Raw genomic sequence first — 22,803 nt, forward strand, 5'->3', positions numbered from 1 at the left:
GATACACCGATGTCCTGATGGACCATGAACGCATCATAAGACAGAAGATTTTAGCAGTTGATGCTTCAGCTGCCTCCTACCAGTCATCATGGCGACAGCTGGGGTTGCCATGGTGACGGGTCAGGTTACGTGGGTGGGTCCAATCAGATGTGGAGAGAAGTTTCCCGTTGAAACCAGATGCTTCCAGCCTGAAGAACCAAACGGAGCCAGCTCTGTCAGGATGGAATCAGCTCCAGACCTCCATCTTCACGTCATCCACCAGCCGTGTTGGCCTGTGCTGGAAGAACTAGCAGGACAAGAGTGACATGGGAATGTTTTGGGAATAAAATGGAATATTTGAGGTAAAACTGGAGTATTTTAGACAGAAGACTAATGTTTTGGAAACAATATTTCAGACTTCGGAAGTCCAACACTTGGTGTAAATTCCTGCTTTAGTTTCTGATGGACGACATCTGGAACCCTCTGGTGGAAGCAAGAGATCCGGTTTTAAACATTATTCCTGGTCCACTTATTCAAAAGATTTCACCCGGATAAAAGCTATCCGGATCTGGGAATCCCGTTTTTCTTGATGGGGATCACGTAATCCGTCTTCCTTTCATCCAGTTCCCCTGGACTGGCAGACTGGGGTAAGGTCTATTCAGGGGTGCTGGAGAGGAGGGTCCGTCGGATAGTCGAACCTCGGATTGAGGAGGAGCAGTGTGGTTTTCATCCCAGTCGTGGAACAGTGGGCCAGTTCTACACCCTCTTCAGGGTCTTTGAGGGGGCATGGGAGTTTGCCCAACCAATCTACATGTGCTTTGTGGAGAAGGCATTCGACTGTGTCCCCCAGGACTCCTGTGAGGGGTACTCCAGGAGTATAGAGTGCCGGACCTGCTTGTACGAGCTGTCCGGTCCCTGTACGACCAGTGTCAGAGCTTGGTCCACATTGCTGGAAGTAAATCAGAATCGTTTCCAGTGAGGGTTGGACTCCACCAAGGCTGTCCTCTGTCACTGATTCTGTTCATAACCTTTATGGACAGAATTTCTAGGTGCAGCCGAGGTGTCAAGGGGATCCGGTTTGGTGGCCTCAGGATTGGGTCTCTGCTCTTTGCGGATGATGTGGTTTTGTTGGCTTCATCGGGCCGTGATCTTCAGCTCTCACTGGAGCGATTCACAGCCGAGTGTGAAGCTGCTGGGATGAGAGTCAGCACCTCTAACTCCGAGACCATGGTCCTCAGCCGGAAAAGGGTGGAGTGCTCTCTCCGGGTCTGCAATAGGGTTCTGCCCCAAGTGGAGAAGTACACGTATCTCGGGGTCTTGTTCACGAGTGAGGGAAGGATGGAGCGGGAGATGGACAGGTGGATCGGTGCGTCTGCAGTGATGTGGACTCTGCATCAGTCTGTCGTGGTGAAGAAGGAGCTGAGCCAAAAGGCAAAGCTCTCGATTTACCGGTGGATCTACGTTCCTACCCTCACCTATGGCCATGAGCTGTGGGTAGTGACCGAAAGAACAAGATCTCGAATACAAGTGGCCAAAATGAATTTCCTCCGCAGGGTGGCCGGGCTCTCCCTTAGAGATAGGGTGAGAAGCTCGGTGATCCGGGAGGGGCTTAGAGTAGAGCCGCTGCTCCTCCACATCGAGAGGAGCCAGATGAGGTGGCTCGGGCATCTGGTCAGGATGCCTCCTGGACGCCTCCCTGGTGAGGTGTTCTGGGCACGTCCCACTGGAAAGACGCCCCGGGGAAGACCCAGGACACGCTGGACAGACTACATCTCTCAGCTGTCCTGGGAACGCCTCGGGATCCCTCCGGATGAGCTGGTGAATGTGGCCGGGGAGAGGGAAGTCTGGGTTTCCCTGCTTAGGCAGCTGCACCCGCGACCTGACTCTGGATAAGCAGAAGAAAATGGATGGATGGAAGCTCTTTTTTCAAACATTTCCACTTCATGGAATAATCTTGTGATCACCATTAACAGGAAGCCAATAATTAAACAGAGTTGGGATGAAAGAAATTGTCTTTGTAATGGACTTTTTGGACATAAATGGAAATATTTTATCAACGTTTTCCAATACATTTATTTCTTATTTTCCTAAAATACAATTAATGAATGTTTGCAAACCGTTCCTGTACCCCTGCCTATTGTCTTACACACTGGTCTGTAATACTCTCTTGTGAACAGAAACTGCAGGACTTCATTTAATGAAAGAGCAGATTAACAAACTCATTACTACACTGTAGAAATCTCACATATTCCATCATGATGATCCACACATCAACAGCGGATTCTAAACTTTTCTCAGTGATGAAGCCCAGTCTCAGGTTACAGCACACTTCCTGTTACCTGGACGTCAGGTGAGTCACGTTGACATGATGCTGAGAGGGACAGATGCAGACTAGAAACGTGCGCGCTCTCGGATCATCCTTTAGCACGCAAAAGAAAAAATAATCCGTGTTCTCTGGGAGCTCCGTATAATTTTGTTTACTGGGGGAAAAAAACAACAACAACAAGGAACTGACGTCACGAAAGCGCTGAGTCAGCAAACCTCAACCGGAAATTAAACAAGCTGCAGTGCGCATGCGTTGCGGCTGCAACTTGGTTTCCTGATGCGGAGCAAAAAACTTGATTATATGTGTATTTATTTTTTGTTTGTTTGTTTTATTCACTAAAACTATTTACATCACGGTTTCGTCACCGAGGAGGTAAAGTGGAGCGCGTGGGACGCCGCTGTTTGTCCAACCCGGAAGTGAGGAAGAGGAGGGTGAAGTGCAGACTTCCCTGGATGGTCCCAGAGTTGCAGGTAAACATGATATCAGTCAGCTGTCCGGCGATGCCACCCTGGTCTTACCGGACGCCTCTCCGCTCCCTGCTGGTTTTAACCGGTTCAGCTCAGGAACTTCCGGTTTAAATAAAGCTGCCGGTTAGAAATAAAAACCTCTCTGGGGTTCATTTAACTACAGACCCCAGACTAGGAAGTCCATCATTTCTCCTCCTCTGCTGTAGACTAAACTAAGCTAAAATCCCGAAGGACTGCAGGTCTGTCCGGGTCCGGCATGCTGAGACCAGGACTGCAGGTCTGTCCGGGTCCTGTATGCTGAGACCAGGACTGCAGGTCTGTCCGGGTCCGGTCTGGTTCATTTCTCTGCCAGCTGTGACGTAAAGTTTCAAGCTTTCGTGGACAGACGCGGCTCACGTGGTCTCTTGTTTTCTGTCATACATGTTCTATTTGGAACAGCAGGAATATTCCCGCCAGAATAAGCATGTTCTCTGGAATCTGGTTCACGGACCGCGTTCCCTCATCTCGGCCTCTCCCGTTCAGATCTAGACAGCTTCATGGATGTCGGTGCTTCTGCTGGAAGCTTCTCTCTGTTCCTAGATCCTGTTCATGCATCTGGAGGAAAGATCTGCTTTCCTGCTGTGTGTTCGGTCTGACTGGACTAGTTTACCCGGAGACACCGCGGAGACGGTTTGGTCCTTCCAGCCCACACAGAGTCATGGGTTAGGGTTAGGGGTTAGGGTTAGGGGTTAGGGTATAACCCTCTTTAAAATGCTGTGTACCCACATGAAGCTTTTACATGGAATCAGAGAGGATGTGGACTCCAGCTGCTCTTCTTGGAAGTGGCTCATTGATCCTGGAAGATTCTGGTCTGTCTTAGTTCTCTTTCAGGATCATTTCCTCCCAGACGTTTGTCTTCCCTTCAGGAATGTTGTTCCTGGTTTTTATGGACATAAAGGAGACAAAAGATCTTCAATCTTAATTTTAGCCTATTTTCATGTTCGAATCTGCTTGTGTGATTTAGAAAACTATTTTGTGTCTATTAAATATTCCAAACCTCTAAAGCTTTAAAGACCTGAACTTCTATGAGAAACACGGCGCTGACCGGAACGTGGATCCACTCGTCCTCGTGCTGATCCACGTTTTTTAACTTCCTCTGGATGAAGGTTTTATCCTCTTCATCGCATCGATGCATCTGGACTGGAATGTTTAAATCCTGCTTTCTACCAGTTTGATTCATTTATTTACTCATCACATCAGTAGCTTCATCAGCAGAGGTTGCATCTTCTCCATGATCTGGTCCAGGATCTGGTCCAGGTCTGTCTCTGGGTTGATCTGGTCTGATGGAGGCTGCTCTGGTTCTTCTCCTGGTTTCTTCTCAGCCTGAAGCTTCACCACAAACACCAGCATCTTCTCCAGAGTTTCCTGCTGTTGGGTGTCTTTGTGTTCTGGACATCTGCAGGTCAGAGCCAATCAGAGGAGAGGATCCGCCCTCCTCTGACTACCTGGTTTTTATCTTGGTGGGGTGAATGAAGACAGGTAAAAGTCCTCCACCTGGTCATGGCCACCCGTTATCACACTGCAGCTGATCTGAACTTGATGACATCACATCTTTCTGTGCCCCACAGTGATGAAGAGGGGGCGTGGCCTCACCGTGCTGGTGGGCGGAGTCTTCTGTGTGGCAGTGATATCACTGTACCGGATGCTGGAGCTGATGCAGGGGGCGGAACCTCAGGGGGCGGAGCCTCAGCGGCGCAGCGACACACCTGGACAGGTTGAGGAAGAACATTCTTTATTTTAATATGTACACATGTAGACAAAAGTGTTGGTTCCCTTCAGTTAATGAAAGAAAAACTCACAATGGTGACAGAAATAACTTGAATCTGACAAAAGTAATAATAAATAAAAATTCTATGAAATTTAACCAGTAAAAGTCAGACGTTGCTTTTCAACCATGTTTCAACAGAACTATTTAAAAATAAACTCATGAAACAGGCCTGGACCAACAGTTTAGTCCACGAGTGTAAAACTTTGTGAAAGAAACGGGAAACGTCTGATTATTCTGACAGATATTGTGATTTATCTTTGAAATTCCAGCTTCTGTGCTGTGTGGGTGGAGGAATAAATCTCTAACATGAGATGATTTCCCCCACACCTACATGTTTCTCTACATGATCTCTGGATCACACATGCAGGTGATCCCGCTGCAGCCATGTGGGACAACATGCGTCCGTATCCAGCTGGAAATCAGACTCCTGGTCATGATGATGTTTTGACTCTTTAGGAGAAATTCTCCGGTTCTGGACATGTGTCCGTCCTCACTTCCCAGAGCGTTTAAACTCTCGTATCATGTCTGATACGACTGCCTTGGACACAGAGAGCAGCTACGACACGTTGTCATGGAAACCTGATCAGTAACATCTGTTTAGCGTTTAATGAAGGAACGAAGTGTAAATGGAACCTAAAATGACTTCTGTTGTGATTTGGTGCTGTGTACACCCACCCACCCTACACTGCCAATCACATGTTTGTATTTAGGATCTGTCCCGCCTCCAGCAGAAGATTGACAGGTTGGAGGGCCTCCTCAGGAACAACAACCGTCTGGTTGCTACACTGCGTGAGGCCGTGCTGCAGCACAAATTATGGCGCACTGGAAGAAGCGGGACCAATAGCAGCTCAGACTCCGCCCACAGCCAAGCAGGGACACCTCCTGGATGCAGGGTGGCTGAAGAGATGAAGGACAGTGCTGACGGCATCCAGGTCAGAACCAAACCAGAACCGGGTCTTCCTTCTGTGGTTCAGATGTTTGGAACATTTTATATTTTAGGTGAAACTTCTGTCGCTTAATGATGACATCACAGAAGTTAATATTTCTGTTTGTTTGTTTGTCAGCTGCTGAATGTGTATGACCTCTTGCCCTTTGATAACCCTGATGGTGGGGCCTGGAAGCAGGGCTTTGAGATCAGTTACCATGGCAACGAGTGGGAGGAGCAGCCACTAGAGCTGTTCCTGGTTCCACACTCTCACAACGACCCAGGTGGGTGAGAAACAGGTCCCAGGCTCAGGTCTTTGTGTGTGAGGTGGAGGTGTGAACTGATGCTCATTTCAGGCTGGCTGAAGACATTTGACGGATACTACCACGATCAGACACAACACATCCTCAACAACATGGTGGTGAAGCTGAACGAGGACAGCAGGTACTTCGTATTATCCACCTTACCATCTCTTCCTGTACTCTGGTACCTTCTCTTCCTGTACTCGGGTACTTTCTCTTCCTGTACTCTGGTACCTTCTCTTCCTGTACTCGGGTACTTTCTCTTCCTGTACTCGGGTACCGTCTCTTCCTGTACTCGGGTACCATCTCTTCCTGTACTCGGGTACCTTCTCTTCCTTTACTCGGATACCATCTCTTCCTGTACTCGGGTACCTTCTCTTCCTGTACTCGGGTACCTTCTCTTCCTGTACTCGGGTACCGTCTCTTCCTGTACTCGGGTACCTTCTCTTCCTGTACTCGGGTACCGTCTCTTCCTGTACTCGGGTACCGTCTCTTCTGTACTCGGGTACCGTTTCTTCCTGTACTCGGGTACCGTCTCTTCTGTACTCGGGTACCGTCTCTTCCTGTACTCGGGTACCTTCTCTTCCTGTACTCGGGTACCGTCTCTTCCTGTACTCGGGTACCTTCTCTTCCTGTACTCGGGTACCGTCTCTTCTTGTACTCGGGTACCGTCTCTTCCTGTACTCGGGTACCGTCTCTTCCTGTACTCGGGTACCGTCTCTTCCTGTACTCGGGTACCGTCTCTTCTTGTACTCGGGTACCGTCTCTTTCTGTACTCGGGTACCGTCTCTTCCTGTACTCGGGTACCTTCTCTTCCTGTACTCGGGTACCGTTTCTTCTTGTACTCGGGTACCGTCTCTTCCTGTACTCGGGTACCTTCTCTTCCTGTACTCGGGTACCGTCTCTTCTTGTACTCGGGTACCGTCTCTTCCTGTACTCGGGTACCGTCTCTTCCTGTACTCGGGTACCGTCTCTTTCTGTACTCGGGTACCGTCTCTTCCTGTACTCGGGTACCTTCTCTTCCTGTACTCGGGTACCGTCTCTTCCTGTACTCGGGTACCTTCTCTTCCTGTACTCGGGTACCGTCTCTTCCTGTACTCGGGTACCTTCTCTTCCTGTACTCGGGTACCGTCTCTTCTTGTACTCGGGTACCGTCTCTTCCTGTACTCGGGTACCGTCTCTTCCTGTACTCGGGTACCTTCTCTTCCTGTACTCGGGTTATAGATTTTATGCTTAGGTATGAGCCGTATTATTTTATTGATCAGCCTGTTTCTGCTCTACAGAAGGAAGATGATCTGGGCAGAAATCAGTTATTTCTCTAAATGGTGGAATGACATCGACGAACAGAAGCGAGCAATGGTCAAACGGTAACATCATCACTTCCTCTTCCTCATCTTTTATTTATGTCTGTGTTTCAGTTTCAAGTTAAAGTTTTTTCTGCAGCACATTTTAAATCCAGTTAAACAGAGTGCTGAACAAACTAGAGAATAAAAACACAGCTATCCCGTAGACAGAATAAATAGGTGTCAATATAAACAGTAAGAACATCGAATCATTAAATGTGTCATCTCGTGCTCTCTGATTGGTCAGGCTGGTGAAGGCGGGGCAGCTGGAACTGGTGACAGGAGGCTGGGTGATGGCGGATGAAGCCAACTCTCATTACTTTGCGCTGCTGGATCAGCTGATGGAGGGCCACCAGTGGCTGCAGACACACCTGGGTGGGTGCTTACCTGTGCGCGTTTGCCGCCCTGTCCCTGCCCACTGCCGTTTCTAACAGTGACCGTCTATTTGCAGGCATAAAGCCGAGCAGCGGCTGGGCCGTGGATCCTTTTGGCCACTCGCCCTCCATGACCTACTTGCTGAAAGGGGCGGGGCTTAGCAACATGGTCATCCAGAGGGTCCACTACACCATCAAGAAGCACTTTGCCCGGCAACAGACGCTGGAGTTTCTATGGCGACAGAACTGGGGTGAGTGACAGTCAGAACACTGAGAGAGAGAAATGTTTTTGTTTGTTCTTGAGGCTGAGAGAAAATTTTAGGACAACAAACTTGAAAACTTGTCATACCAAAGCAGAACCATTAATTACAACCCAGTCAGGTCATTTTAGGTACAGTAAAGGGCACCTGGTCCAGACAGGTGAGGCATCAGATATATAAACGTAAACATGTTGTGTCCAGATGTTGTCTGTCTTGACGCGCATGTCTCTGGAGGACGGAAACTTCCACTTTCAGTTTTACAGCAACTTATTTTTTCAAACTGGAGAAAAATCCAACTTTGAGGGAAATTAAAAGTTTGAATAAATTATGTCCAATCAGCTGCTGTTTCACTGACTCCGCCTCCTTCCTATGCCTCAGACTCCTCCTCCCGCAGTGACATCACTTGTCACATGATGCCATTTTACAGCTACGATGTGCCACATACCTGTGGTCCAAACCCAGCAATCTGCTGTCAGTTTGACTTCCATCGCCTGCCAGGGGGGCGTGTCTTCTGCCCGTGGAGAATCCCACCTCAGCCAATCACAGAGCACAACATCAAAGAGCGGTGAGTAGGGGGTTATTCAGGTTCTGATCACAGAGATTGATTGGATCCTTGTTTTAATCAAATCCTGTTTCTGATCATATCCTGGTCCCGATCGGATCCTTGCTTTGATCTGATCCTGGTTCTGATCCTGCTGTGGTCCTGTCAGAGCCCTCCTCCTGTTGGATCAGTACCGGCAGAAGTCCCGCCTCTTCCGCTCTCCAGTCCTTCTCGTCACCCTGGGCGATGACTTCCGTTATGTAGAGTCCAGCGAGTGGGACGCTCAGTTCAACAACTACCAGAAAATCTTCGATTACTTCGAGCAACACCCAGAGCTCCACATCAAGGTGAGCACCTGCGATGGGGGCGGGGCTTCCCAACACAACATCAGAACAATCATTTCAAATGTTGATAAAACAACATTTTTGCCGTCTTTAAAAAGCTCAAACACTACGGTTAGTTAATCAGCATCAGTCCAGGATCAGTCCAGCAACAGTCCAGGATCAGTTCAGGATCAGTTCAGGATGCTACTTGCAGGGATTCCAGTTCATTAAAACAGGATTTAACAAATCGTCTGTTTCAGGCGCGTTTCGGGACGCTGTCTGATTATTTCGCTGCTCTTCATCGGCGGCTGAGTGCGGCAGGAACAACTTTGCCAACGCTCCGAGGAGACTTCTTTACGTACGCCGACCGAGATGACCACTACTGGAGTGGATACTTCACGTCTCGACCCTTCTACAAACGACTCGACAGAACACTGGAGTCCACACTCAGGTGAGTTCTCTCTCAGGTTAGTCCACATTGAGGTTAGTCCACACTCAGGTGAGTTCTCTCTCAGGTTAGTCCACATTGAGGTTAGTCCACACTCAGGTGAGTTCTCTCTCAGGTTAGTCCACATTCAGGTTAGTCCACGTTCAGGTTAGTCCACATTTAGGTGAGTTCTTACTCAGGTTAATCCGCATTCAGGTTAGTCCACGTTCAGGTTAGTCCACATTGAGGTGAGTCCACATTAAGGTGAGTTCTTACTCAGGTTAGTCCGCATTCAGGTTAGTCCACGTTCAGGTTAGTCCACATTCAGGTGAGTCCACATTCAGGTTAGTCCGCATTCAGGTTAGTCCACGTTCAGGTTAGTCCACAGTCAGGTGAGTTCTCTCTCAGGTTAGTCCACATTCAGGTTAGTCCACATTCAGGTGAGTTCTTACTCAGGTTAATCCGCATTCAGGTTAGTCCACGTTCAGGTTAGTCCACATTCAGGTTAGTCCACGTTCAGGTTAGTCCACATTCAGTTGAGTTCTCTCTCAGGTTAGTCCACATTCAGGTTAGTCCACGTTCAGGTTAGTCCACATTCAGGTGAGTCCACGTTCAGGTTAGTCCACATTCAGGTGAGTCCACATTCAGGTGAGTTCTCTCTCAGGTTAGTCCACATTCAGGTTAGTCCACGTTCAGGTTAGTCCACATTCAGGTGAGTCCACATTCAGGTTAGTCCACGTTCAGGTTAGTCCACATTCAGGTGAGTTCTTACTCAGGTTAATCCGCATTCAGGTTAGTCCACGTTCAGGTTAGTCCACATTCAGGTGAGTTCTCTCTCAGGTTAGTCCACATTCAGGTTAGACCACATTCAGGTGAGTTCTTACTCAGGTTAATCCGCATTCAGGTTAGTCCACGTTCAGGTTAGTCCACATTCAGGTGAGTCCACATTCAGGTGAGTTCTCTCTCAGGTTAGTCCACATTCAGGTTAGTCCACGTTCAGGTTAGTCCATATTCAGGTGAGTCCACATTCAGGTGAGTTCTCTCTCAGGTTAGTCCACATTCAGGTTAGTCCACATTTAGGTGAGTCCACATTCAGGTTAATCCGCATTCAGGTTAGTCCACGTTCAGGTTAGTCCACATTGAGGTGAGTCCACATTCAGGTGAGTTCTTACTCAGGTTAGTCCGCATTCAGGTTAGTCCACGTTCAGGTTAGTCCACATTCAGGTTAGTCCGCATTCAGGTTAGTCCACGTTCAGGTTAGTCCACATTCAGGTGAGTTCTCTCTCAGGTTAGTCCACGTTCAGGTTAGTCCGCATTCAGGTTAGTCCACGTTCAGGTTAGTCCACATTCAGGTGAGTTCTCTCTCAGGTTAGTCCACATTCAGGTGAGTTCTTACTCAGGTTAATCCGCATTCAGGTTAGTCCACATTCAGGTGAGTCCACATTCAGGTGAGTTCTCTCTCAGGTTAGTCCACATTCAGGTTAGTCCACGTTCAGGTTAGTCCACATTCAGGTGAGTCCACATTCAGGTGAGTTCTCTCTCAGGTTAGTCCACGTTCAGGTGAGTCCACATTCAGGTGAGTCCACATTCAGGTGAGTTCTCTCTCAGGTTAGTCCACACTGAGGTTAGTCCACACTCAGGTGAGTTCTCTCTCAGGTTAGTCCACATTCAGGTTAGTCCACGTTCAGGTTAGTCCACATTCAGGTGAGTTCTTACTCAGGTTAGTCCGCATTCAGGTTAGTCCACGTTCAGGTTAGTCCACATTCAGGTGAGTTCTCTCTCAGGTTAGTCCACATTCAGGTTAGACCACATTCAGGTGAGTTCTTACTCAGGTTAATCCGCATTCAGGTTAGTCCACGTTCAGGTTAGTCCACATTCAGGTGAGTCCACATTCAGGTGAGTTCTCTCTCAGGTTAGTCCACATTCAGGTGAGTCCATGTTCAGGTTAGTCCATATTCAGGTGAGTCCACATTCAGGTGAGTTCTCTCTCAGGTTAGTCCACATTCAGGTTAGTCCACATTTAGGTGAGTCCATATTCAGGTTAATCCGCATTCAGGTTAGTCCACATTGAGGTGAGTCCACATTCAGGTGAGTTCGCATTCAGGTTAGTCCACGTTCAGGTGAGTCCACATTCAGGTTAGTCCGCATTCAGGTTAGTCCACGTTCAGGTTAGTCCACATTCAGGTGAGTTCTCTCTCAGGTTAGTCCACATTCAGGTGAGTCCACATTCAGGTGAGTTCTCTCTCAGGTTAGTCCACATTCAGGTTAGTCCACGTTCAGGTTAGTCCACATTCAGGTGAGTCCCTGTTCTGGTGATAATTTTGTGTTTTGACTCCTCTCACCTTTCCTCTCCTGCAGAGCGACTGAAATCCTCTACAGCCTCACGCTAGCTGAAATGCGTCGTTTCCATGGTGACGGACACCTGGTTGCAGATTTTCCAGCACGTGAACACTTCCAGCGACTTACAGCGGCAAGGCAGAGCCTGGCGTTGTTCCAGCACCACGACGCTGTCACCGGCACGGCCAGAGACCCGGTGGTGGTCGACTATGGCATCAAGTGTGTACTTTCTGTTAGCCAGCATGGTATGGTTTTAGTGTCGGTTACAAAATGGTTATTACAACACAGACACCAACATTACCATGATAACGCCTTTTCAATGGTTATCAATTTGATCAATTATAAGATTATAATTATGCTGACAAAAAAAATGCGGAAATCTCACTATTTCTTTTGTATTCTTATCTTGTGCTAAGTGCTAAAAGGTAGCCTAGCTAAAACAAAAACACTGTTGAATCATATTGATGTTGTGTAGAATATCAAGCACATTACAGTTTATTAGCATTAGCATGTTACAAATATACAATAATAATAATAATAATAATAATAATAATAATAATAATAATAAATATATCAGATCATAAATACAGTTTATTTATAGGTGCCTTTCTTGAAACTCAAGGTCACAGTACCAATAAATTCAAGGTAAACAAACAGTAAATAATGACAAAGCAATTGAAGTGGGATAAATATCAAAACAAACATTATTTGATTAAAGGTCCATTTCTGCTCCCTTACGTACATAAAAAGCGATGTCTGTCAAACGTCACACGTCGCCGTCCTCATACTTCCATGCATATTTTGCCATGGTTAAGTCAGTTCCTCCACCAGGGGGCGATGCTGAGTTCAGACGCCGGTTAACAGCCGTAATGCGTTGCTATAAAGTTCCTTCCAACCACCCAACACGCCCTAAAGACTCACATATAATCTTTATTCAAAAGTTCATGCAATTTCTACAGTTGTTGCCCTCGTCTTCATTCTTCTTCTCCTTTTTTGTTTTCTTTCTTTTATAGTTTGTTTCTTTTGCTGGTCACGTCAGCTATTCTGTTCAACGCTGCTCTTGCGATTTCCGGTGGTATTGCTCCGTCTTTTGCGTCAAGCGGCGTTTAGCTAAGCTCCCTGAAAACAAACCAAATTATGTACAAAACCGATGCAGAAAGTAGACGTGTTTTGTACTAGTTGTAGTTTTTTTGGAGGGTTTTCTGAGGACAGCGTACAGAAGAGAGTTACGATAGTCAGGTTCGAGAGGTAACTAGACTGAACTAGTACGGCAGCAGTGTGAGGCAGGGATGTAGATGCTTGATTCTACGGAGATGAAAGTAAATTGCCCAGATTATATTATTGACATGGGGAGTGAAGGAGAGTGTGTTATCCAGGATGACACCCAGGCTATTAGCCTAAAGGGATGGAGAGATAGGGGAACTGTCAATGGATATCGTGAAACTGCAAGGTTTGGTTAAAGTGGACTTTGTACCAATAAGCAACATTTCTGTTTTATCATTTTTTAATTTAAGAATTAATGCCATGATTTTATTTCAGTGAGGCATTCAGAGAGGGAAGGAGGGAGGATTGAGTCATGTTTACTAGAAATGTAGAGCTGGGTGTCATCCGCATAGCAGTGGATATAATGTTTCCAGAAAATAAATCGAAGGTGGAGTATGTAGGTGATAAACAGCAGGAGACCCAGGACAGAGCCCTGGGGTACACCTGTGGTGACTGGGAGTGGGTGGGTTGTGAAAGATTTTAAAATAATAAACTGAGTGTGGCCAGAGAGATAAGACTTAAATGGTCTGTACTTATATAGCGTTTTTATCCAAAGCTCTTTACATGTACGTCACATTCACACACACATTCACACACTGATGGCGGAAACTGCCATGCAAGGCGCTCGACCACGACCCATCACGAGCAATTAGGGGTTCGGTGTCTTGCTCAGAGACACCTCAACATGAGCTTGACCAGGCCGGGATAGAACCAGCAACCCTTGGGCTACAGGACGACCACTCCACCCACTGAGCCATGCCGCCCCCAACTTAACCAAGCAAGGGGAGTATAAGTGATGCCAACACAAAGCAGTCTGGTCTTTCTAGGAGAATGATGTGTGAAATGGTATCAAACGCCATACTCGGGTGTAGCAGAATGTGAAGGGAATCAGATGGGAATCAGCAGCCAGAAGGTGATTATTTGTAATTTTTTGAAGCAGTTTCAGTTGAATGGAGAGAGCGGAAACCAGACTGGAATTGTTCGTAGAGGTTAGTGTTTAAGAGATGAGTATGCAGCTGAAAAGCTGCAGTTTTATAGTGTGGAATATCAAACACATTGCACTTTGTTAGCATTAGCTTGTTAGCTATGTACAGTTGTAATATGGAATATCAAACATGTTACACTTTTTAAGCATTAGCTTGTTAGCCATGTAAAGTTATAGTGTGAAATATCAAACACAATGAACTTTGTTAGCATTAATGTTAGCATAAATCAGGGTTAAAACCAATCAAGATTAACATTAGCATGTTAGCATGTTTGGAAGACAACAGAAAAAAATGATCTAGTTAAAGTATTGTTTTTCCAATCTAATTTATTTATTGAGCACTTTAAACACAACACTGTTGACCAAAGGGCTGAACAATAAAACAAATAATTTACAAAACATGTCTCCAAATACGCTAAAACACAGGCCGAAAACATCAACAGTCAAGAAATTATAAAATGACCAAAAACAATTAAACCTAAAAAAAACATAAAGCATCAGCTCAGCTGGTGTTAAGTGGGTGTTTAGAAGAGTTTAAAACCAGCGAGGAGGCCTGTTTTATGCTTGAAGGCTGCTGGTTCACAGCCCGATCGCCTCTAAGTTTCAGCCTCGTCTCAGGAACCACCAGGAGTCCTGACAGAGTGTAGGGCCGGAGCAGGGAGATAAAGATGGTGGTGCTAGACCATTCACGGATTTTCATGTTAAAAGATAAACTTTAAAATGGACTCTACACCAACAGGAAGCCAATGAAGTGAAGCCAGAACAGGAGAGATGTGTTCTGACTTGCAGGTGCTGTCAACAAGCAAGCAGCTGCAGCAGCTGGGCTAACTACATCCCGAACGCTACAGTAGTCCAACCACGTTATAAACACGTGAACGAGTTTCTCAAAACCCCTTTTTTAGTAACACTGGCATAATTTTGGCTAGTTTCCTCAACTGACAGAAACCGGACTGAAGCACGTTATTGATCTGTTTTTGTTTGTTGACCATATGGAAGGAATGAATAACTAAACAGATGTTCAGTGTTAGCATCTGAAGATGAAGAGGGCTAAACAGTTTGAAGCAGTTAAAACTAGGAAGTGTTGACTTTTGTTTTGGTCTCTTAAAAATGGCCTGGTTAGTGTCAAAAGACCTCTGAAGCTTCTTTAGCTTATGCATTTTTGTCTGATTTTTCCCTTCATGCTCTCTGTTGAAGGACATTTGGCGACTAGCAGCCATGACAGGTACCCACTTATTCAGTGTGATCGGTTGAAAATTAGCATTGTTAGGATCAGTGTGTCATCTTACTCATTGGTTTAGTTTTTCCATCTAACATTTACTTTCCATCTTTCCCATTTAGTTATTGTGTTTTATGTTGGCATGTTTTTAGCATGTTTTTACTGTGTAGTTGTGTTCAGCTTGATGACTCTCAGCTCCACAGCACCACGTCTGACTGAAAGTTTGTTTTATAGGCTGTTTCACGCCATGTTGAACCTGCATCAGGTGCTACAGAGCTCCGCCCACTGGCTCATTCTGTTGGACAAGAACCAGTACCACTACGACCAATCACAACCCTTCCTAAAGATGGTGAGGTGTGGCTCAACCCTGTGTTTATATTGTGATGTTATCAGGACGCAGTTTCTAAGACAGCACAGTTCTCAGGTGTGTTTGTTCAGGTTAGGGTTCCACATGTTCAACTCAGATATTCTACAGGTACCGATGAGGGTCATATGGGTTCTGATCATAGTTCTACAGGTACCGATGAGGGTCATATGGGTTCTGATCATAGTTCTACAGGTACCGATGAGGGTCATATGGGTTCTGATCATAGTTCTACAGGTACCGATGAGGGTCATACACTGTGTGCAGAATTATTAGGCAAATGAGTATTTTGATCATATCATCCTCTTTATGCATGTTGTTCTACTCCAACCGGTACAGGCTTGAAAGCCTACTACCAATTAAGCATATCAGGTGATGTGCATCTCTGTAATGAGAAGGGGTGTGGTCTAATGACATCAACACCCTATATCAGGTGTGCATAATTATCAGGCAACTTCCATTCCTTTGGCAAAATGGGTCAGAAGAGAGATTTGACGGACTCTGAAAAGTCAAAAATAGTGAGATGTCTTGCAGAGGGATGCAGCACTCTTAAAATTGCCAAGCTTTTGATCATCGAACAGTCAAGCGTTTTATTCAAAATAGTCAACAGGGTCGCAAGAAGCGTGTTGAAAAAACAAGGTGGAAAATAACTGCCCATGAACTGAGGAAAATCAAGCGTGAAGCTGCCAAGATGCCATTGGCCACCAGTTTTGCCAGATTTCAGAGCTGCAACATCACTGGAGTGCCAAGAAGCACAAGGTGTGCAATACTCAGGGACATGGCCAAGGTAAGGAAGGCTGAAAAACGACCACCACTGAACAAGACACACAAGATAAAACGTCAAGACTGGGCCAAGAAATATCATAAGACTGATTTTTCTAAGGTTTTATGGACTGATGAAATGAGAGTGAGTCTTGATGGGCCAGATGGATGGGCCCGTGGCTGGATCAGTACAGGGCAGAGAGCTCCACTCCGACTCAGACGCCAGCAAGGTGGAGGTGGGGTACTGGTATGGGCTGGTATCATCAAAGATGAGCTAGTGGGACCTTTTCGGGTTGAGGATGGAGTCAAGCTCAACTCCCAGTCCTACTGCCAGTTTCTGGAAGACACCTTCTTCAAGCAGTGGTACAGGAAGAAGTCAGCATCGTTCAAGAAAAACATGATTTTCATGCAGGACAATGCTCCATCACACGCATCCAAGTACTCCACTGTGTGGCTGGCCAGAAAAGGTCTAAAAGAAGAAAAAATAACAACATGGCCTCCTTGTTCACCTGATCTTAACCCCATAGAGAACCTGTGGTCCCTCATCAAATGTGAGATCTACAGGGAGGGAAAACAGTACACCTCTCTGAACAGGGTCTGGGAGGCTGTGGTTGCTGCTGCACGCAATGTTGATCGTGAACAGATCAAGACACTGACAGAATCTATGGATGGCAGGCTTTTGAGTGTCCTCGCAAAGAAAGGTGGTTATATTGGTCACTGATTTGTTTTTGTTTTGTTTTTGAATGCCAGAAATGTATATTTGTAAATTTTGAGTTGTTATATTGGTTTCCCTGGTGAAAATAAATAAGTGAAATGGGTATATATTTGGTTTTTGTTAAGTTGCCTAATAATTATGCACAGTAATAGTCACCTGCACACACAGATATCCTTCTAAGTTACTAAAACTAAAAAAGCCCCACTCCAACTTCCAAAAATATTCAGCTTTGATATTTATGAGCCTTTTGTGTTCATTGCGAACATAGTTGTTGTTCTATAATAAAATTAATCCTCAAAAATACAACTTGCCTAATAATTCAGCACAGCCTGTATGGGTTCACCAAGGTTCTATTCTCTTTAACGTGTTCTGTTGATGTTGGATTTTGATGCCCTGCTTATTTTTTAGGATGAGGTGTTCTCTGCACACGATGCTCTGCCTCAGAGGACGCCGCTCATGCTCAGTGAAGAACCGAGGTAAAAGGGCGGGGCATCATGGTGGGCGATGAGCCGCAGAAGTGGATTGATGCCAGTTTTGATCATTGGCTTGTGTTGCAGGTCATTGATCGTGTTTAACCCGACGGAGCAGCACCGTAGCTCCGTCATCAGCATCATTGTCGATTCTTTGGATGCTCATGTGGCCGACGCAGAAACTGCCCAACCAGTGGCTTCTCAGATCTCTGCAGTGTGGGCGGAGCCAAGCAAAATGTCCACAAAGGCCTTCCAGGTGAATTATGGATGTGATCAGCGATCTGTTTATTGATCACAGCTTAGTTCCAACCTGTTCTCTCTGCAGCTTTCCTTCATCGCAGATCTTCCTCCTCTGGCTCTCACCGTGTATCATGTGACCAAAGCGCCTGCTGGCTCCACCCCCCGGGCTCGCTATACTGTCCATCGTCATGGCAAGCTGGCGACCATGCAGTCTGAACACTTTCAGGTGTCCCACCTGCAGGGATCTGAGGTCAACACCCCACTGTTGCTTAGCAACAAGCACCTTCGGTTATGGAGCTCTCCGGAAACCGGCCTTCTGCAGGTCAGACTGCTGCATGATCTAAGCAGGAAATACAGTCCGAGTGGGATTAAATGGGGATTTAATCTCCATTTAATCCTGACTCACTTCAGAATAAATCGAGATTTAATCTAGATAAAATCCAGAGTAAATCCAGATTTAATCTTGATTAGATGCAGATGTAATCCAGATTAAATCAAAATTAGATCTCAATTTAATGTAGATTTAATCCAGATTAGACCTTGATTAAATCCAGATTAAGGACTGGTCTCGGAGACTGGGTTTAAGGCTTGTCCTGGACCAGGGTTATTTAATTCGGTCCTACGAGGGCCGTAGTCCAGCAGGTTTTCTATGTATCCCTGCTTCAACACACCTGCATCAAATGAAATGGATCTAACAGTCAATCACGTTCTGTATAATGCCAAATTAATTTGTGTCAGGTGTATTGAAGCAGGGATACACGGAACACCTGCTGGACTACGGCCCTCGTAGGACCGAACTGAATAACCCTGTCCAAGACAAATCCCAGAGTAAATCCAGATTAATGCCAGATCAAAGTCATGTTAAATCCTGAATAAAATTCAGATAAAGCAGGTTTGAGACGCCTCTGATTTATTCTCTCTTTCATTTTTTTAAAACCAGAAGCTCCTCCTCCAGACCGGTCTGGTCCAGCAGGTCCAAATCCAGTTCCTTTGGTATGGAACCAGGACCAGAGCGAATCAGGACAAGAGTGGAGCCTATTTGTTTCTGCCGGGGGAGGAGGGTGAACAGGTGGGACCCGGACCTTCGTCCTGTCTGATCTGGATCGGACCTGAACTGTCCCTCTTTCATTTAATTAAATGTCTCTTTCCTTCATGCAGCTCTACTCGCCCTCAGAACCCCCCCTGGTCCGGGTCTCCAGAGGTCCGGTGTTCTCTGACATCACTTCGTGTTTCCAGCACTTCACACACACGGTCCGACTCTACCACCTGGACGGTACCAAGTTCCTCGTGTTTCTGATTCTGTGGGGTTCTAGCAGAACTGCCTGCTGGCTCTGCAATGTTTGTTTGTTTACATGCTAACAGCTGATCTATATGCCCCAGGGCATGCTGGGAAATCCCTGGAGATTTCCAACGTGGTGGACATCAGGTCAGAGTACAATCGCGAGCTTGTAATGAGACTCATCAGCAACGTCGCCAGCAGCAACCGTTTCTATAGTGACCTCAACGGTTTCCAGGTGGGTGGTCATATTTTTGTTTGTATTTGGCCATATGGATCGTTATCGCTGCGTACAGATTGTTATCGCTGCTTACGAATCGTTATCACCGCTTACGAATCGTTATCGCCGCGTACGGATCGTTATCCCCACGTACGAATCGTTATCGCCTCGTACGAATCGTTATCCCCACGTACGAATCGTTATCGCTGCGTACGGATCGTTATCGCCACGTACGAATCGTTATCGCCGCGTACGGATCGTTATCGCCGCGTACGAATCGTTATCGCCACGTACGGATCGTTATCGCCGCTTACGAATCGTTATCACCACGTACGGATCGTTATCGCTGCGTACGAATTGTTATCGCCTCGTACGGATCGTTATCGCCTCGTACGGATCGTTATCGCCTCGTACGAATCGTTATCACCAGGTACGAATCGTTTTCGCCGCGTACGGATCGTTATCGCCGCGTACGGATCGTTATCGCCTCGTACGGATCGTTATCGCAGCGTACGGATCGTTATCGCCGCGTACGGATCGTTATCGTCGCGTACGGATCGTCATCGCCTCGTACGGATCGTTATCGCAGCGTACGAATCGTTATCGGCGCGTACGGATCGTTATCGCAGCGTACAAATCGTTATCGCCTCGTACGGATCGTTATCGCAGCGTACGGATCGTTATCGCCGCGTACGGATCGTTATCGCCGCGTACGGATCGTTATCGCCTCGTCCTGATCGTTATCGCAGCGTACGGATCGTTATCGCCGCGTACGGATCGTTATCGCCTCGTACGGATCGTTATCGCAGCGTACGAATCGTTATCGGCGCGTATGGATCGTTATCGCAGCGTACGAATCGTTATCGGCGCGTACGGATCGTTATCGCAGCGTACGAATCGTTATCGGCGCGTACGGATCGTTATCGGCGCATACGAATCGTTATCGCCTCGTACGGATCGTTATCGCCGCATGCGGATCTGTTTGCTGTGTATTGATCGGTTTTCCTGTGTATCGATCGTTCTCGTTGCTTATCGATCGTCCTGCAGATGCAGCAGCGGCAGTTTCTGAAGAAGCTCCCTCTTCAGGCCAACTTCTACCCAATGAGCTCTGCCTCCTTCCTGCAGGACTCGTCCAGTCGGCTGTCTCTGCTGTCAGCTCAGAGTCAGGCGGTGGCGTCGCTGCGTCCAGGTGAGTCGCCTCTGATCAGGTTCAGTTTCAGTTTTATTGATGAAAAACATGAGTCAGAAAATAAGTTTCTGCAGGAAATGGCTGCAGAAAACAGGAAGTGTTTCCTTGTCACTGTCTCACCTGAGACAGGTGAACCAGGTCCACTTCTCTGCTACCTCTGTGACCTCTGACCTCCACCTGTGCAGGTGAGCTGGAGGTGGTTCTGGACCGGCGGCTCCAGCAGGATGACAACCGCGGTCTTGGTCAGGGTGTCACCGACAACAAACTGACGGCAAGTCTCTACAACCTGCTGCTGGAGGACCGGAGAGGCGGGGCCAAGGTATGAGGGCACGGTCTGGTGTGTGTGTGTGTGTGTGTGTGTGTGTGTGTGTGTGTGTGTTTGTGTGTGGAGGAGGTAAGCTTAAAGCAGTGGATGCTCAGTGACATACCAGTTAACCGAAACTGTTTTTTTGTCACAGGAAGTGGGAGGAGCCTCGGTGGAACACCTGTCCATGCTCGCCCACCTGGCCTCCCTCTCTCTCTGCCACCCACCTATCTCCATGGTCGCCTCAAGCGACACTAAGCTGCCAAAGCTCCGCCCCTTCCTGCCGCTGGGTTCGTCCTTGCCGTGTGACATCCACCTGCTGAACCTGAGGACGCTGGAGAACCCACAGGTGAGACACCTGGACACTTATCAGCCTGGATCTTTCCTGGTTCAGGTTCGATTCTGGTTCCGGTTCTAGTTCTGGTAGCTGTGGACTGAGACTGCGCTGCGTTCAGTGAAACTGGGATTTTTGGCTTCTAAAGGGTTTCATGTTGTCCATTTTCTCTGACCAATCAGGTTCATTCTGTAAACATTCATTGTTTGTGTAAACAGGAAGCAGGAAGTCCGTCACAGGAAGTTGCCCTCCTTCTCCACAGGAAAGGCTTTGATTGTAGCTCCGCCCCTGATCCACTGCCGTTGTGCACGTGGAGTGTGCACGAGGAGGTGAATGCAACACAAATTGTATTTATTTTACTTCTTGTGTGGTTTTGTCTGTGAAACATGTTTGTTTGTTTGCAGGTGAACCTGGACGACCTCTTCTCACCGCTCCGGTTTCGTTCGGTCCGACGTTCCGGTCTCACTCTGCTGCGGGACCACGATGAGCCGGAGTCGGACCGACGCTTCACTCGCCTCAGACCAATGGAGATCGAAGCGTTCCGGGTGGAGCTGGACTGAAAACCGGACGGAACCAGATTTTCTGCTTCTTTTGTGGCCAATGAGCTGAGCGGCCAACCAGACGCTGAGAAATAAGCTACTTCCTGTCAGCTGACAGGAAGTATTAAGCCATTAAAGGTCAAATGATTTATTTACAGAGAAACACTGTATCTGAATCTGTTGCTATGGCAACACGCAGGGACCAATCATCATTTGCTGGGTGGATCTTAGTGATTGTGTGTGTGTGTTTCCATGGTAACACTGTGTTACTGCTGTGTGTGATATGGTGTGGGTTCCGGTGATTGATTGGGTTTATTGATCCATGTTTCTGTGAAAAGGGAATTCTGGGAAAACTTTTATTTTTTTAATTTTCTGTTTTTACTTTTGGAAATATTTTTCTTCTTCTGGGAAAAAAATCGATTTTCATTATAAATAAATTATTTTTAATTCTGATTTTGGTTTCTTCCATTCTCAGGTGTGTGTGGAAAGCTGCTGTCAGTTTATTTATCTTTACGGATCGTTGGGTCGGGTCTGAACCCGGACACGGTTAAATTCCACTTGTTTGTATCAATGAAAAGTTCTGGTGATTATCAGCGACGCGTCTTTGATGTGAACGAGATGAACCGACTCACCTCAAGGAGAACCGAATCTAGAGCCTCCGCTGACCAGGGGGCGGAGCTTTAGTTTGATGGACACAGCATGCAACCAATCAGACCATGTGCCATGTTATTAAAGCAGGAAGGGGAGCCGATGCTGGACGGGGTTTTATGTGTCGACTGATCAGCTGAGAGCCGAATTTCAAAAATAAAATCAGCCATCAGCTGATCCGAAGTGTCGTAATTACCCGACTTTCATTCGTGGTCGGTCGTTGGTTTAAAGCTTTGATTCAAATGTTTTACATCAGCTGTTTTTTAGAATAAATAACTAAAGAAAGAAAGAAATGTTTTTATGTAAACAGAATTGTTTACCAACACAAAATAAAAAAAAAAAAGCTCTGAGTGAAACTAACTAAACCAGCCCCTGACGTCAACGGTTGCCATGGTTACTCCAGGGCTCCATTGATGATGGGTTTTCGTTGTGGTTCCTAACTTGAGTTGATCAAACTTGGTCTAGAACCAGAAACTCCGGACCGGTGTCAGAGCCAGCATCTCCTGGATTCGGCTCTGGAGCCAGAACCAGTAAGAACTGAAAAAAAAAGTCATTCAGGACGACGAAGGATGTTTAAACCAGTTGGACCAAACTGTCTCATTCGCAACATTTCATAGTTAGAATTTTTTAAAATGACAGATTAGGATCAAACTTCATTTCAGCTGTACGCAGACAGTTTGTATGGACGGCCGACAGGCTGCTAAACGTGTAGGAAACAAACCGCCTTTACAGTCCAGTTTTCTATAGAAGGTTCTGAGACCGAACATCAGCGTAACATCATATGTTCGACAACCGAGGATCACCGAGGACCACCGAGGACCACCGAGGACCACGTGGACCACCGTGGACCACCGAGGACCACTGAGG

General features: G+C 46.7%; 1 protein-coding gene across 3 annotated transcripts; it reads left to right on the forward strand.

The window, feature by feature from the left end:
• Positions 1-2,549: 2,549 nt before the first annotated feature.
• Positions 2,550-21,741, forward strand: man2a1 (mannosidase, alpha, class 2A, member 1). Of its 3 annotated transcripts, XM_041970035.1 has the most exons (25): positions 2,550-2,775; positions 4,380-4,525; positions 5,290-5,511; positions 5,644-5,788; positions 5,861-5,948; positions 7,090-7,173; positions 7,397-7,524; positions 7,601-7,774; positions 8,162-8,348; positions 8,494-8,671; positions 8,908-9,098; positions 11,433-11,630; positions 15,110-15,224; positions 17,125-17,192; positions 17,274-17,442; positions 17,512-17,748; positions 18,367-18,495; positions 18,585-18,699; positions 18,807-18,940; positions 19,970-20,111; positions 20,297-20,430; positions 20,570-20,764; positions 20,968-21,078; positions 21,154-21,329; positions 21,390-21,741. In XM_041970035.1, the coding sequence occupies exons 2-24, from the start codon at positions 4,382-4,384 to the stop codon at positions 21,307-21,309; spliced, it is 3,444 nt and encodes a 1,147-aa protein (XP_041825969.1). In that variant the 5' UTR covers positions 2,550-2,775; positions 4,380-4,381; the 3' UTR covers positions 21,310-21,329; positions 21,390-21,741. The 3 variants fall into 3 exon arrangements, with proteins under 3 accessions (XP_041825969.1, XP_041825968.1, XP_041825970.1); XM_041970034.1 differs by having other exon boundaries at positions 21,154-21,741; XM_041970036.1 differs by lacking the exon at positions 4,380-4,525 and having other exon boundaries at positions 21,154-21,741.
• Positions 21,742-22,803: the final 1,062 nt, after the last annotated feature.

Source organism: Melanotaenia boesemani, chromosome 19 (assembly GCF_017639745.1).
Source record: "Melanotaenia boesemani isolate fMelBoe1 chromosome 19, fMelBoe1.pri, whole genome shotgun sequence".
Taxonomy (NCBI): domain Eukaryota; kingdom Metazoa; phylum Chordata; class Actinopteri; order Atheriniformes; family Melanotaeniidae; genus Melanotaenia; species Melanotaenia boesemani.

Coding starts and splice junctions, on each gene's coding strand:
- man2a1 (XM_041970034.1), top strand. CDS start 4,382: ATGAAGAGGGGGCGTGGCCTCACCGTGCTGGTGGGCGGAGTCTTCTGT. Junction 11,631..15,109: donor GTGGTCGACTATGGCATCAA/GTGTGTACTTTC, acceptor TTTGTTTTATAG/GCTGTTTCACGCCATGTTGA. Junction 18,496..18,584: donor CGGGGGAGGAGGGTGAACAG/GTGGGACCCGGA, acceptor TCCTTCATGCAG/CTCTACTCGCCCTCAGAACC.